Source organism: Megalobrama amblycephala, linkage group LG16, assembly GCF_018812025.1.
Source record: "Megalobrama amblycephala isolate DHTTF-2021 linkage group LG16, ASM1881202v1, whole genome shotgun sequence".
NCBI lineage: Eukaryota > Metazoa > Chordata > Actinopteri > Cypriniformes > Xenocyprididae > Megalobrama > Megalobrama amblycephala.
In genome coordinates, this window is record NC_063059.1 from 6,815,363 (window position 1) to 6,830,422 (window position 15,060).

At 36.1% G+C, this 15,060-nt stretch overlaps 3 protein-coding genes across 4 annotated transcripts in view; 2 read left to right on the forward strand and 1 right to left on the reverse strand.

Moving 5' to 3' along the window:
* Window positions 1-2,075: 2,075 nt before the first annotated feature.
* psenen (presenilin enhancer, gamma-secretase subunit) lies at window positions 2,076-6,125 on the reverse strand. Of its 2 annotated transcripts, none has more exons than XM_048159888.1 (4): window positions 5,838-6,125; window positions 5,458-5,555; window positions 5,264-5,368; window positions 2,076-2,806 (listed from the first exon to the last, which is right to left on the reverse strand). In XM_048159888.1, exons 2-4 carry the CDS (start codon window positions 5,516-5,518, stop codon window positions 2,667-2,669), a joined length of 306 nt encoding a protein of 101 aa, XP_048015845.1. In that variant the 5' UTR covers window positions 5,519-5,555; window positions 5,838-6,125; the 3' UTR covers window positions 2,076-2,666. The 2 variants fall into 2 exon arrangements, with proteins under 2 accessions (XP_048015845.1, XP_048015843.1); XM_048159886.1 differs by having other exon boundaries at window positions 5,960-6,122.
* A 1,282-nt stretch (window positions 6,126-7,407) lies between these two features.
* LOC125248739 lies at window positions 7,408-12,867 on the forward strand. The gene is made up of 3 exons (XM_048160843.1): window positions 7,408-7,821; window positions 11,644-11,722; window positions 12,074-12,867. The coding sequence occupies exons 1-3, from the start codon at window positions 7,513-7,515 to the stop codon at window positions 12,370-12,372; spliced, it is 687 nt and encodes a 228-aa protein (XP_048016800.1). The 5' UTR covers window positions 7,408-7,512; the 3' UTR covers window positions 12,373-12,867.
* A 54-nt stretch (window positions 12,868-12,921) lies between these two features.
* The window catches only part of LOC125248738 (histone-lysine N-methyltransferase 2B-like), a 45,420-nt gene continuing 43,281 nt past the window's right edge, over window positions 12,922-15,060 (forward strand). The window contains 1 exon segment of the mRNA XM_048160842.1: window positions 12,922-15,059. Within this exon segment, the coding sequence (XP_048016799.1) occupies window positions 13,157-15,059 (1,903 nt within the window). The 5' untranslated portion in view covers window positions 12,922-13,156.

The window sequence follows — 15,060 nt, forward strand, 5'->3', positions numbered from 1 at the left end:
GTGAGACATTCAAAAACTAAATGTGCGACTATTCAATGTCAAATGGTCGTTATGCGTAATGGTGAAGTGTCCGGCTATAAATAAAGAGTACAAACCGCGCAGTCATATTTATCCACATGACACAGCATGTGAGGGTCAGAAAGGAAAAAGAGGGGTCTTAAAAGTAGGCATATGATTTTTTCCCCCCATATCAGTATATATAGCCTACATTTAGTTTTCAATCACTAAGTAACCACAAAAAAAAAAAATAATAATAATAATAATAATAATAATAAATAAATAAAATAACGACGGTCGCTCGAGCTGCTCGAACGCGTTTTCGTATCGATAAAAGATAAGTATTGTCATTATTATTTTTAGTTATTTATTTATTTTACTTTATTGCACATTTATATTTTGAAAGTATATATATAAAAAAATTGTCTTTTTATAATGTTTGCGAGGAGCGCCATTACAATTCGGTCGTGTGGAGACAAATTCGTGACAGAAATTATTTTAAAACGTCGAAAATCAAACACTGCTGTAGATAACACACATTTATCTAATTATACTTTTGACTCAAAACTAGCCTTGTGAAAGCGGTTTCACCATTGTTGTTGTTTGTCTGCTCGGTGTAGGCAGTCATTTTCTCCTTAGCACGCGCACAAGCTTCTGTAAAGAAATTGAAACCTGAAATTATAATGTAAATAATGTTACTTTTATTCAAGCAGTATTGAAGTAATTTAACTTGAGGCTCTATTCCAGAACCTGAAAATGTAGTATTCTGCAACACTGATCAGGCACACTCACCCGCTGCCAGTCATGGCATTTTCTGTCTTGGTGTTAATGAGAAATGTGGCTGGCAGGGATTCCTAAGTGCATGATGCCATATCACTATCAGTTTGTTTATCAAGTAAAACGTAAACACATCTATTAAAAAATTCCAGAGCTAAGGATGCAAAGAGATTTGGGCCTGCTGGTGAATTATGGGAGAAAAATCTACACATTTTGACATGTCTGTTCAAAGGTTAAATGTCCTGTCAAGGAATGGATTCATATTATGTCACACTAAACACATTGTCCTACTGTTGACCTCCAACAACAGAATAATTCACAACTCATTTCTAAGGACATTCATCAAATGTCTAATGACCACACGTGGCTCATGACAGGTACTTTCTGGGCTTTGGATTTAACATGACCAATGTACTGGCAGGAGTGCAAGTCATTGGGGTTGAGGATAACATGTCCTTCTGCTGTTGCCATCCGCTGGTAGCAGAAGCAGAACTTTCTGTCCATGCACAGGCTATAGGTGACTAAAAACAGCACCCATGAAGATCCACGAGGGGCTTAGCATCGAATTTCATAATAGGCGCCTGTAAGGGGTTACACATGAGACAGAGGCTTCATGCGTCAATATTACAGAGTCTGGTATGCAGTGGGTTTAAAATGATTGCAAGCTGTGTTGATTAGTAAGAAAGAGAACAAGGGAAATTGTTCATCATGTGGATTTTGCTAGAACCCTCTTGGCCATTTGATGCTTTCGTTTTCCACTCACAACAAGCTCTAAAAATGTCAAATGTGGCTGATAAATGTACATGTATTTTCAGTTTTAGGTTAAATTTACATCCATTTGTACTAAGAAAATTCTATATTTTAGCTCTAGTGAACATTTCTTCCCATGCAAGGGCGTAGATTTGGTTTCAACTTTGGGGGGGGGGTTGAACGTTGGTATGGTTGTATTGTATTGGGGGGGTTGTAACTGATGGATTTGAATATTGGGGGGGGGTTACATCCCCCCCATCCCCCCCATCCCCCCACAAACTACACCCCTGTTCCCATGTGTCAAATGTTTAAAATACAAATATTGCATTTAGTCTCTCAATTAATGAGGTAGCCTACTGAAAAAAATTACAATTACTGTTTAAAGTAATATTAGATTACTTAGACAAAAAAAAGTACATTTTAACTTATTTTAAAAACCTCCCTTTTCACCACTAGATTAAAAAAAAATTACAATATTTATATTTAAATAGTTTTTCTATATTTTCATATATTTCTGTTTTTCATACACGATAAAGACAGTGACACTGCAGGACATTCTCATATTTTATTTAAAATTGTGCAAAACAAGATTTTAATTTATGGACAAAATATGTGGTTCTTACAGTCCATACAAATGATTAGAATATAGCTGAAAAACAAACAAAACAAATGGCCTGTTTCTTTGAGAACAATAAAATTATATTTCATATCAACTTCCAAAATATAGTTCAAAGACATTATTTTGGATGAACCTGCCTGGTCCAGAGATTATTTTTGTCATACATTCTTTTCAATGCATCGACAGAGGTCAGAGATGATAATATGAATGTGTTCTCAAATATAACAAAATAAACATCTCAGCTAAAACTAAAAAAAAAAAAAGAAGAAGGAACAGGTAATAATAGTAGTAGTAGTGCTGGAAATGAACTCTTGCGCTTTAGCATGGTGCATCCGTGTCGGTATTATCTCACTCAATCAACAAACGATTTCATCAGTTCACAAAATACCACAACTCCCAGACAGATCCAGTTTATCTTCTATGCGACAACAGTGGTCAAATTAGCCAAGGAGCATCATGTCGATGGGAGGAGAAAAACAGAGTAAATAAAAAAACAGAGGTATTGTAAAGCAGCGCCGTCTGATCAGGCTGAGCCGAGTGGAATGGTGAAGGAGAGGTAATCTCCCACCTCACCCCACCGGGCTCTGAAATGCTGGAATATGGTGATCCATGTCGTCAGCACGGCCACCCACAGTAAGAGCCCCAGAGCTGACTTCTTTACATCTGTCGAGGGCAGAAGAAGCGGTATACATTACATCTTAGATGTCAAACACTGAAACGCTTATACACCAGTCACATCAACGACAGCACAGTGAGCTGTGAACTCTATTAGTCATGGGTAATTGTTTTTAACCTTATAAAACCTACTATATCATATCTGATATACCTCTAAATTATGAACTGCTGAAAAAATACACAATCTTCTACATGCCTTCTGGCCACTGATTGACAATTTATACTTTTTTCTTAGCACATAAAAGGACTCTTAGTGTAATTCTAAAAACATTCAGGTCGTGGTTCACGTGTCTTTTTGCTGTGAAATCTTTAACTATTATATTTATATTGTTTGTGATATTTCAAGATGAACACTGGACTGACGCAACTTAAGTTTACTTGAATATCCATATATCATCTTCAAATACGAGTATCAAATATGATACAGGTTTTTGAGGAATGTTTATTTGTATATTTCTTAGAGATGCACCGCTGTATCGGCCAACAATCGGCATCTGCCGTTAAAGGTTATTATAACCACTATTGATTGTTTAAAAACAGCCAATGATCAGGGCCGATTATATCCTGTCAATCAAAGGATGCGAAAAATGTGCAAAAAAAAACTGCAACTCATACTGTATGTGAAGAAAATCTCATGTTGAATTCAGTTAACGTGACAATAACGCATTAACAGTTTAAAAAAATAGCGACGTTAAAACAGGCTCTATTTGACCCTATGAATTACCCACAGTTCAAACCAGGGTTGCCAGGTCTGCGTTTTGTTTAGTTTTTTGCTACATCAAACATTATTTGTAGTGCCTCCCATCCAATGATCACAAAGACCTTTGTGCTTTGTTGCTTATGATAAAAATCAAAGTCTGAGTTTTCAAATTCTGTCCATTTTATCATGAAATTCAAACAAATGGCGTTTTGACTGAAATGTTTGTATAAAACAAGTAGTTTTCATAAGCAAATCTTCATGGCAAATTTATTCAAACATACAATTAACAGTAAATAAGCTCCTCTCTAGTGTTTATATATATATATATATATATATATATATATATATATATATATATATATATATATATATATATATATATATATATACACACTATACAGGGAACCCTCTCATTTGATACACTATACTATTAGAGGTATAGTATATATATATATATATATATATATATATATATATATATATATATATATATATATTTGCTTATGAAAACTACATTGTTTTATACAAACATTTTAGTTTTTATTTGAGTGTAATTATTATATCTGAAAATAAATAACAGCTAAATACAATACCTCTGTTGTTAATTGTAACCTCTAATAGTATAGTGTACCAAATGAGAGGGTTCCCTGTATAGTTTGCAACATTATTTTGGGAGCATTATTTTTTTGCGTTAAGAAAAATCAAACTATCGGCATCGGCCGATATCATTCTGAATAATCGGATATTGTTATCGGCAGATTAATTTAGTATCGGTGCTTATCATATTATCTTACTAAGACATATTATTGGGAGATATAGAGTGACAGCTATATTTGTAAGTAGCCTGCTATACTGTTAAGAATCTTAATTTCAGAATCTTAATTTTTGGCCATATAAATATCAACAACAGCAACAAATTGCATATTTTTATCAGTTTGGACCTCTGGGGTATTTTTTCCCCTCCTATCTATCTATATCTATATATCTATATATATCTATCTATCTCTCTCATTATATATATATATATATATATATATATATATATATATATATATATATATATATATAAATAATCATGCTATATGATCTTTTTAGGTTTGTTTTATATTTTGTCTAAAGGTTCAATAAACAGTTCCATATAAAAATATGCACAAATATTTGCACATTATTTAATAAAAGCCATTAGGCAAATTACCTATTCACCTGTGTAATACACTGCAAACTGTCCATTAAGGCCAACTCAGCTGGCTTTCAAAAAAAAAAAAAAATTTTAATGAAATATTGTGTTATTTACATGCATTTGGCAACTTTCATTACATTTTATCAGTTATTATTCACTATATAGTAGTTCAATAAAAGCAACAGCTATTTCTTAAACCTTATTGCTTAAATATAGCATTACATTAATACAAGCGATTGATGAACACAAGTAACTCCTGGACCCAAAATATGCCCATAAAAGTATCACGATCTTGCATATAAACACACTTGAGTTTACACAAACTCGGCTCAAGAATTCCAGCAAGGGAACAGCATCCATCGGCCCGTTTGTCTCTGCAATGTGAATATCCTCTGAAGGTTTTTGCAGATCAGACTTAATATCTGAATTTAGACTTTTTTAAAGAGACATTTTAAAACAGGTTGTGGGAAGAGTTGTAAGGAAGAATATCACCCGCAAAAGTGTGGTAAACACAAAGTCTTGTGAAAAAGTGTGACTCATGACATGCATTCTGTCACATACTCACAGGATTTGATCTGTGGTTGTTCGGTATACGCAGGTTTTAAAAAGGCCTCTTTGAAAAACCACATCACATTAACCAGCCAGAGAAAGGGGAGGAATGCAAAACCACCTGAGGAAAAATTTAGCGCATTGAAAACAACAACACTTGTACACAAAACATATCGAAAGGTGTCATGATATCTCCTTGTCACAACATACCTAGATAGTATCTTCTGCAGAGACTAAGCTTCTCCTCATTGGGAATACGTTCAAGATTCATGGTGGAGTCGGTATTTGTTGTTGTGGTGATGGGTTTTCTGTGAAGAAAAGAGTTTGTTGATAACATCCAGCCACAGATATCTGATCAATATCCTAAAACATTGCTGCCATCTGCCTACTCTAGACAGTACTGCCATAACACAGTGATTCACATGATTGCTACAGCTACACGGAAATTGAGATTACTGTGAAACATCATGCATTAAAGCATCGCCACAGCTTTGTCATATAATCAAACCATCTAATCAAGAATACAATAAGGACACTGCTTGGAAAAACAGTCAAAATAATCACAGCAATAAGATGAAAATCCATCTAACCTACACCTCAGTCAAAACAGCATTACTGGACTGCGAGCAAACAATAACCGATTGCATACGTCAGACTGTCTTCTCTAAATCCTTAAACTGATCGTTTGTTTTTATAAAGTTAGGTGGAATACCTTAACAGTCGAGCTCAGATGAGAAAACGAAGGGTTTAACACAACAAAGGCGCGGGGGAAACAACTTTTATGGTTCCGCTTCCTGATGAAAACTATGACGTGACGTCACTCTGCGGCGATGCATGATGGGTATTGGAGTTTTCTAGGACAGGCGTGAGGCGCGTGACTGGAATTCATCATGGGTTGTACAGTATTTAACCCTTTGGTCTAATAGCGTAATTGGAGAATGTCACAAAAAACATGTCCGGGTCGCATTTCACCCCAAATTCAAAAGACAAAAAAAAAAAGACAAAAATAAAGAATAATGACCAAAAAAAAAAAAAAAAAAAAAATAGGCTGCCTTTGCACACTGAGTCTGAAATTTTCGCATGCGTTTTTTCGTAATCCTACGATGCACCTGATGCGTATTAATGAATCCATTGTGAAAAAAATCAATACAAAATGAAGTCTTTAAGTCAGAAAAGCTGATATAAATAATGATGTAAATAAATACCAACTAATAATAATCTTAATCAATACTATATTTAAATTTGTATTTAATATTTAAATACAAGGCTATATTCAGTGTTGCCAAGTCCAATTGGCCTACTTTTACACTGTTGCTGCGGGTTGTTTTTCATGTCCGCGGGTTAAATCGACCCCAAATGGACGTGATATTTAGACCCTGGAATGCGAATTTTACCAGGGGATCCCACGCCAAAAACGCATATTTTACCCTGGAACGCAATTTTTACCGTGGGACCCCCTTGAAATGCGATTGGGCTAGTTTTGAGGCGCAATTAGGCAGGTTTTGGTGTGAAAACCTGGCAACCCTGGCTATATTAGTTATTTTTGCACCACAATAATGCAACTGTACATGAACAGTCTGCTTATTGTGAAATCCATACATTTTTTTTTTTTTTTACTAGATGTATGGATGTATGTATTATATAAAATTTATGGAAAATGATTTTAACCTGATACAACACAATAGATGTAAGCATGAATGCTTTTTTGTTCATTTTATCTATTCAAATGGTTTAAATCACTGAAATGTCATAACAAATGAATGAAATTAACTATATTATTTGCCACACTAAAAAAAAAAAAACAAGGTCTTACTTCTGACCTATAGAAACATAAATATTCCAAATAAGTCTACAGTTTTATTTGATTTAAATAATTATCAATTATTAAATATGAAATAATAATTATAAATATATTATGCATTTTAATAAAAAAATGAGTTTGTATGTATCAAACTTACATCCAATTTTATATAATATATTTTGAAATGATAATATATAAATATATATATATATATATATATATATATATATATATATATATATATATATATATATATATATATAAACACAATGATATATTCAATGTATATATAGCCTAATGTATATTCAATATTTGTCTTGACAGTTCAGTGCAGATGTTGTGGAAGTACGCTTCATTCCCAGCCTACACGTCCCATAGTGCACCGCGCGTCCACCCCCCTCCCATCAGCGCTTTCCCTCTTCTCGCAGCCTGAGTTTCTGTCTATCGGTGTTGTTGTTGATGCGATGATGGCGGCAGCGGGATGCGGATCAGCAACCGCGGCTGCCGTTGTGGGCGCAGGCGGTATGGGCGCGGCGCGGGGTCGCTTCCCCGGTCGGCCTTGGTCGTCACGGAGCCGTTTGCGTTCGGAGAAGCGATGGCAGCTCGGCCGCTCTGGGACAGATCTAGACGAGATCTCCTCCAACGGAGGCCCGAGGCCCACCTGCCTGGTGCTCGCGCTGAACGAGGACCAGTCTCACTTGCGCCTTCTCGGGCTAGAGGCGAGCTACAAGAGCCTGGGAGAGGCTGGATACAGCTCGAGTGGAAGCGAAGAGGTGAGTGCATGGCTCAAACTGTCGTTTTTCACTGTCGTATTCAAATGCACCAGTGTGCGCTTGCCTTTGCGTGACCGTGTTTCATAGGAAGGAATAAGAATACAAGTAGCGCGAGCGCATTGACTGCCGTATAGCGTTACATTAAAACACGGAGGGGGAGGGGGGCAATAACTGTAGCATTGTAGCTCATAGCAGAATGAGAGTCAGAGATCATGCAGTTTGATTTTTTTATTTATTTAATTTCACACAGCTGTAGGTGTTGCTTATAAACACCACTGTATGCGTTTGCTGATCCTCTTTTGCACATGCATATGGTCTTTTTTCCCCCCTATGCATGCACCAGTTGCAACACCCAGTTTGCTGGACTTGATTCTTGTGACAGATTGCTGATAAGAGCTCATTCAGTGCTGGATCACCTGCAGTGAAGAACAATGTTACTTTGATGCCTATAAGGTCATTCCACGATAGTCAATGAATATATAGGTGGAAACAGTGACTTTGTCAATACAAAAGCTGACACAAACTTTTAGTTACGCTTTGTGGGATTTGTTCTCATCACATCAGACAAAATCCAGTGAATTTATTTTATTGCTCATTTCATTTGCATCTTATTTTTACATTATGATGCATATTAGTTTGTTCCTAGTCAGTGTTTCTATATTCCCATGTGTATTCACAACTAATGGTGTAAATGCACGTTTTTTAAAAATGTAGATTTTAGTTATACTATTTGTAGATTTTAGGCCTAATACAGTCACATCAAAAATTATTCAGACACTAGACATCATTTTTGCTATATTTTTTACTAGTGGGTGCAGGACACTATAGTTCATTTTTGTAAGCGAAGGATAGCAAAATAAAGTAAACTGTGACATATTATACCCAAATATTCTTCATACAGTGGACTACCAGTAAATTTGATAAAAATGTGGAACCAAAAATTATTCAGACACTTTGACCTGTCCATGTTTTGCTTAAGTGTTATCTGACATAATTAAGATTAATGTTTTCTGACACAGTTTAACACAGTTTAACTCTTGTCATATTTTATATAGTGAATAAACTGTATTAATAGATGAAATGTTCAAGGTGTCTCAATAAATTTTGGTTTGACTGTATAGGGAGACTGGAAAAGCAGACAGATCACAGTCTAAAGGAATACTTCGTACACAAAACTTCTGGTGGTGCGTAGATCCAAAAAAACTCCAAGATCAAAAAGCATAAAAGTCCACACATGAGAATTGGGCCAAAAAAAGCTTAAAAATATTTATTGTCCAGAGGCCTAATATATATAAATTTTAGTTATAATATTTCTAGATGAAATATTTGTAGTTTTTAGGCCTAATACATGTAAATTTTAGTTATAATATTTGTAGATAAGTGTATTTGTAGATTTTAGGTTTAATATATGTAGATTTTAGGTATAATATTTTATTAAAAACACTTCCCTGGTTATGGTATATCTAATTGTTACCTTTATTACCAGCGTAACCTTAATATTCCATAAATTCTCATAATGACGTCATCGTCCTGTTCCGATGTGAACTTTATCACACATTCATATATATATTTAGTTAGGTGTGTCAGGTGTCAATCTTAAACGTTACTATGGTTTTGTACAGTAGACAACTGATTATTAAAAACTGTACATTTGTAGCAATGTAGGTGTTTTTTTTTTTTTCTGTAGCGTCATGACCTCGTGCACAAGGTTACTAAATAAATGACAAAATTGACAAACCTGTTATGTTTTTAAAAGAATATAGCTATATCATATTAACATAAATGTTGAAAATTTTGCATGAACTTTTTAAAAAAAAGTTTGTGATCTAGTCATAGTTGTAGAGAGTGTAGTAACTGTTTCAGTTTATCAATTTAATTTGATTGATGTATTTGATGATGACTGATTGCACACCATGTGGTGTTATGACACTCTCAGTTTTATGTACAGGGTTTCCACGATAATTGAAAACCTGGACTTAATATGATTTGTAAAACTGTGATTTGCACACCTGTTAAAGTCATGGAAATGTGTGTACTAGTTTTAATAGTTGTGCTTGACTTTAAAATATTTCATTAGCCAGAAACTGCACTTTGTGAGTGCACTGTATGAATACGTTTTTTAAAAGTCCTTATCCAGTAATCTTGAGCTGTGAGAGAAGTCATATGAATTCATTGGTCAAAGGTGCATGGGAATCCTGTATGCAGCTTTTTCTTCCTGGTGCACTTGTTTCACCGATGCGTCATGTATCATTGGCATGGAAATGTGCTATGGTTACTTGTGTTGTGTTCTCTGAGCAGAAACATGCGATGCAACTGAAATGAAAAAAAAAAAAAAATTGAATGATCAAGGTCAAAGTTTTGTGGACTTTGAAGGCTTGAAGACGCTCTAACACTTGCCTCATATAAAAATAGATACACGGCCTTTGTCTGTGTATTAACTTCTGTGAAGTTTACAGTTTCGGTTTTCGGTTAACAGCTTCTGTAAACTTGAAGCTATGTGTGCGGATTTTACAAGTTTGAAGGGTCACTGTCTGCATTGTGTATAGGATGTGATATTGGTCAGCATAGAGTATTTGATCATGCATGTAAACTTATCAAAACACATTTTTTATGTTTCAAATCGACGTTAAAATGACAGAGATTATGTATAAGTGAACAGTACTTTACCTGAGGGCTTTTTCTTAATACTAAATAATTAATCAGTTATTTTTAAGTTCACTAGGGTGGTTAACAGTGAAGTTGTTCCAGTTGCGTTGTTTCACACAACAGAATAGTTGTTTCGGTTCAGTTCTTTCTTTGTTTTTGAGCATGAACAGTGTTCTGTGAAGTGTGAAACAAGAAAGGTATGTCTTCTACAGTTCAGTGTTTTAACACTTGTAAGGCCTAATTCTAATAAGGCCTTAAATCTTTGTCAAACACAGAAATTGCATTACTTTGTTGTAGGTTTCTGTTTATATTCAGTACATTATTGACCAGATGAATCTTAAACGAGACATTAACCTATCATACTATGCTCATTTATGCAGAAAAGTGTCACAAAGCCTTTATGAATAACATCTAAAAAAGGTATATATGTGCAGTGGTCTCTTAAAAATATGTACTAGGCTACCTGTTTTAAAGCCTCAGCAACATTTTGAAAATGCAAATTTATACATTTGAATGTCTTTTTTTTTTTTAACTGATATTTTCATATACATTACCGTTAAAAAGTTTGAGCTCTGTAAGATTTTTTTTATGTTTTTGAAAGAAGTCTTTTATGCTCAGCAATGCTGCATTTATTTGAACAAAAATACAGTAAAACAGTAACAATTTAAAATAATCAATTTCTATTTTAATATATTTTAAAATGTACTTTATTCTTTTGATAGCAAACCTGAATATTCATCAGCCATTATTTCAGTCTACACTGTCCACATGATCCTTCAGAAATCATTTTTAAATGCTGATTTGTTGCTCAAGAAACACATTTTTTTTTTATTATTATTATTATCAGTGTTGAACACAGTGTTGAAACTGTGATACTTTTTTTTTCTTTGATGAATAGAAAGAACAGCTTTTTACTGTCATGTTTGATCAATTTAATGCGCCCTTGCTGAATAAAAGTATTTGTTTCTTTTTAAAAAATCCCAAACGTCTTACTGACCCCAAACTTTAGAACTGTAGTGCATTTATGTAATGTGTACTATATCACAGTAAATGATGATGTAAACCAACAGAGGATTGCAAAGACAACAAACAAGTAAAATGTACACTTGAAACAAGTTACACATTAAATTCAAATGTGTTTAAGTTTGCTTCTATTTTTTTTTTTTTGACTTTCAGGGAGCTGAATTCAAAGGGTTTGAAGTTCAAAATGAAAATGTGAGTGCCCCGGTTCGGGCTGGACGAAATCCATGTAAACGTAAGTGTGGCTTCAAATGCAAATAATTCAGAAAATCTCAAAGTCTGTGTGTGTATAGCTTTTTACCTTAAAGTTATCCCATACGTTTTAAGTAAAAAAAAAAAAAAAAAAACACCAGTCATTTTAGTAATTTTTCATCTTGTACAATAGAGCATCACTTCAAGGACTCCAGAACAAACAGTGTTGGCATAGCTCATTCAAAAGATACATGTTATTATTTCAGTCTCCACTTGATTGTCACTGGAGCTTGTGACTTACATGTTTGAATCACTTGACTGTAATTTACCACTGTGGAATGAATATAATTAAATTGTAGATGAACTTAATTCCATCTTGAATGGTCTGTTTCAGGTGATCGTGCTTCAGCAAAGTCGTCAAGGAGGATACGTCAAAGGCTGGTTCTTCCAGTCTCTCCTTTAGTGGAAAGCACAGGTTCAAAAGATCCTCAAAATGATTCAGGTTCTGTTCAGCAACTACACAGTCAAGAGTCTCTAAAGGACACATCAGTAGATGATGATGGTGGTGGTGGTGGTGGTGGTGGTGGTGATGGAGGATCAGACAAGCCCACCAGGAGAAAAAGGGGTCAACAAAACAGGAGACCCAATCAACACCAAGGATCACAATCAAGTTGGTGGCCAAAAAGACAGTAGTTACAGTCCAACGTAAATCTGGTAAAAAACAGAAAGAAATCAAATCTGAAGTTACAGAGAGTCAGTGTTCCCAAATCTCAAATGCTCATGTGAAATTAAAGAGAAACGTACCAGCCAGTGAATGCAGTGCTGTTGAGGCAAAGCAGGAGGTTTGTACTAGAAGGCGAGGAAGATCTGCTGACAAGAAATTAGAATCCACTCCACAAACAGATCCTAAAAATGAGACCAATGACCAAAAACTGAAGCTGAGGAAATCAACCCGAAGGTCTCAAAATCCACCTCCCAATGAAAGTAAGGAGCCAACACCCGATGATAAGTCAGCACAAGAGGCATCTGAGGTAAATAAGCTTGTGATTAGGAGACAACACAGAAGGTCCTCAAATGTTCCACAGGAATCTGGAAACCAGAGTTTAGCAGAGTCGCTGTTGGAAGTCTCAACAATTGATGAATCCAGGTCACCTCAAAGAAGAAAAAAAAGAAAAAGAAGAAGAAAAATCGTAAAGAATCTGAAAGGAATCAGGAGCCTCATTCACCATCAGCAAAAGATCTTGGCCACTCAGCTGATGATCCTCAAAAACTCGCTTTTGACAATGATTTTGTCGGAATTCCAGGTTTGAAACTGACCAGAATACGAAACCCCAAAGCCCGGTCTCGCAAGAAACGTTGCAAGTTTGTGTGGACTCTTACACTGGTGAAAAGCAAAAGCAAAGATTCTCGCATCCAAGAGAATCCAAGCAAAACCCAAGAAAGCAAAACTTCCCAAGTCCAAGATGACCTCAACAAAATGCAAGAAATCAAATCCCAAGATTCTCAAGTCCAAGAGAGTCCAAGCAAAGCAGACGAAAGCCCCAGCACAGAGGCAGAGCCTCCTTCTAAATGTGATGAGGAAGTAGATGTTTCTACAGAAGCAGAATCCACATCCTCTCCTTCTAATACCTTGGAAGCTAGCTCTTTGCAGGAGTCGCAAAACAAAGAGAACACTGCCAGTGATGTATTTCCCAAAAGCCCAGAGAACCCAGTGGCCATTGAGAAGGGTGAGGAGACCTTAGGAAAGGAAAAAGAGGAGGTTCTTGAAAGGTCAGAGTCAATTGCAACTGAAGCACATCCAGATGAGGCCACTCAAACGGACCCTGAAGATCTCATCAGTAGCGATACCGTTCCACCACTTCAAATCAAAGTTGTCTCCTCACCAGGTAAAAACAACAGTCTAAAGCAGTCCTTTTTAATTCAGCAAGTTACAACTTCACCTGAAACAAAAGAACCTGCAAAAGTCGAAGACCATCAGCATTCAGAAAAGAGTGAGAATGTGTTGGAAATTACTGCTACCACTCCTGCCCCCAAATTAAGGAACAAGCTATGTCAAAACACTGCTCGAAAGAAACGTACAAGACGCAATCACTGGACAATTTACAGAAGAAAGTGCAGGCGAAAGTGCAAATTGAGTGCATCTCAAGAAAACCCTGCTTCTGAAATTGCAACTGAAACCGAATCTCAGGTGGAGGAATCGCCAGTATCTCCAGCAGCAGTGCCAGCACCTGTAGAATCCAAACCAAAAAAGCATTTAAGTGAAGTTAAGCAGAAAAAAGGTAAAAGGTCCATTCCACCAGCTGCAGAACCATTACCTGAAGCAGCCGAATCTCAGGTCATCGAACAAACTGTTGAATCGCCTCCAACCAGTCCTTATCTTGGGACAGAACCCCAGCCAGAGATAAAACTTGAGACAGCATCAATCGAACCTGAAGAGGTTCTAGTTTTAGAGCCTTCTGTGAGAGATCACCCACAGGTACCACGTCCCTCACACAGGCAAATAAAACGGGTCAAACGTAGAAGAAAGTCTTTGATTGGACGGCGAATAAGAAATCCAAAATTGCAAAAGAAGAAGTTGGTTGAGGTTAGTGATGATTGCCCACCAATAACGGGGTCTGAAGTAGGAGAGTCTAAACTAGTTGGTATATTCTCAACAAAGTACAAGAGGAAACAGATTTCAAGTCTTCAGTCATTAGAGAGTAGACGCAAAAAAGCTAAGCTCTTATCCAAGCAGGTTGAGAACACCAGCGGAGATCAACTTTCCGATCAGGCAGACAAGGATTCTGTGAATGTGAAAATGGACCAAGATCAAGACATCCAACGCAGCAAAACGAAGTTTGTGAAAACCATCAGACATTTCATAATGCCAGTTGTTAGTGCCCGATCCTCTCGGGTTATCAAAACGCCAAAGAGGTTCATGGATGATCTTGGTATGTCAGATCTTCCTCGCAAGAACTCCCAAAAGAAGCTTGGCCTGCAAACAAAATCAAAGAAACCTGATCCCAATGAAAGCGGTGAACCTGGATCCCTTCAGTCTCAGGATGAAGATGAAGTGAGTGAAACTGATCTTGATTTGTCTTCCACATGGGAATCAAAACCTAAATCACCTGATGACGCTGAGATCTTCAGTGAGGAGAAGCAGCCTGGGAAAAGGCGATCGCTGCTCAGAGATCCGGGTTTCAAATGGGGAGTGCTGGAGCCGGCCAGTGACGATGTGTATACCTTCGATGAAGATCTTGACAAGGAGTTGGAGACCTTGCTATCTGCCAAAGATTTTACAGTGGACCCGTTTATTGATCCCGTCCAAAAGAAGAAAAAATCCACTAAATTCAAAGCGCAAACATCAAAATTTAGGTTATACAAAAAGCTTAAACTCAAACA

Bases quoted from the DNA above. Each gene is read 5' to 3' on its own strand.
- psenen (XM_048159888.1), bottom strand. From the start codon at position 5,518: ATGAATCTTGAACGTATTCCCAATGAGGAGAAGCTTAGTCTCTGCAGA. The intron at 5,369-5,457 runs GTATGTTGTGAC...ATTTTTCCTCAG, and splicing joins CTGCAGAAGATACTATCTAG to GTGGTTTTGCATTCCTCCCC. The intron at 2,807-5,263 runs GTGAGTATGTGA...TGCCCTCGACAG, and splicing joins ACAACCACAGATCAAATCCT to ATGTAAAGAAGTCAGCTCTG.
- LOC125248739 (XM_048160843.1), top strand. From the start codon at position 7,513: ATGATGGCGGCAGCGGGATGCGGATCAGCAACCGCGGCTGCCGTTGTG. The intron at 7,822-11,643 runs GTGAGTGCATGG...TTTGACTTTCAG, and splicing joins GCTCGAGTGGAAGCGAAGAG to GGAGCTGAATTCAAAGGGTT. The intron at 11,723-12,073 runs GTAAGTGTGGCT...GGTCTGTTTCAG, and splicing joins TGGACGAAATCCATGTAAAC to GTGATCGTGCTTCAGCAAAG.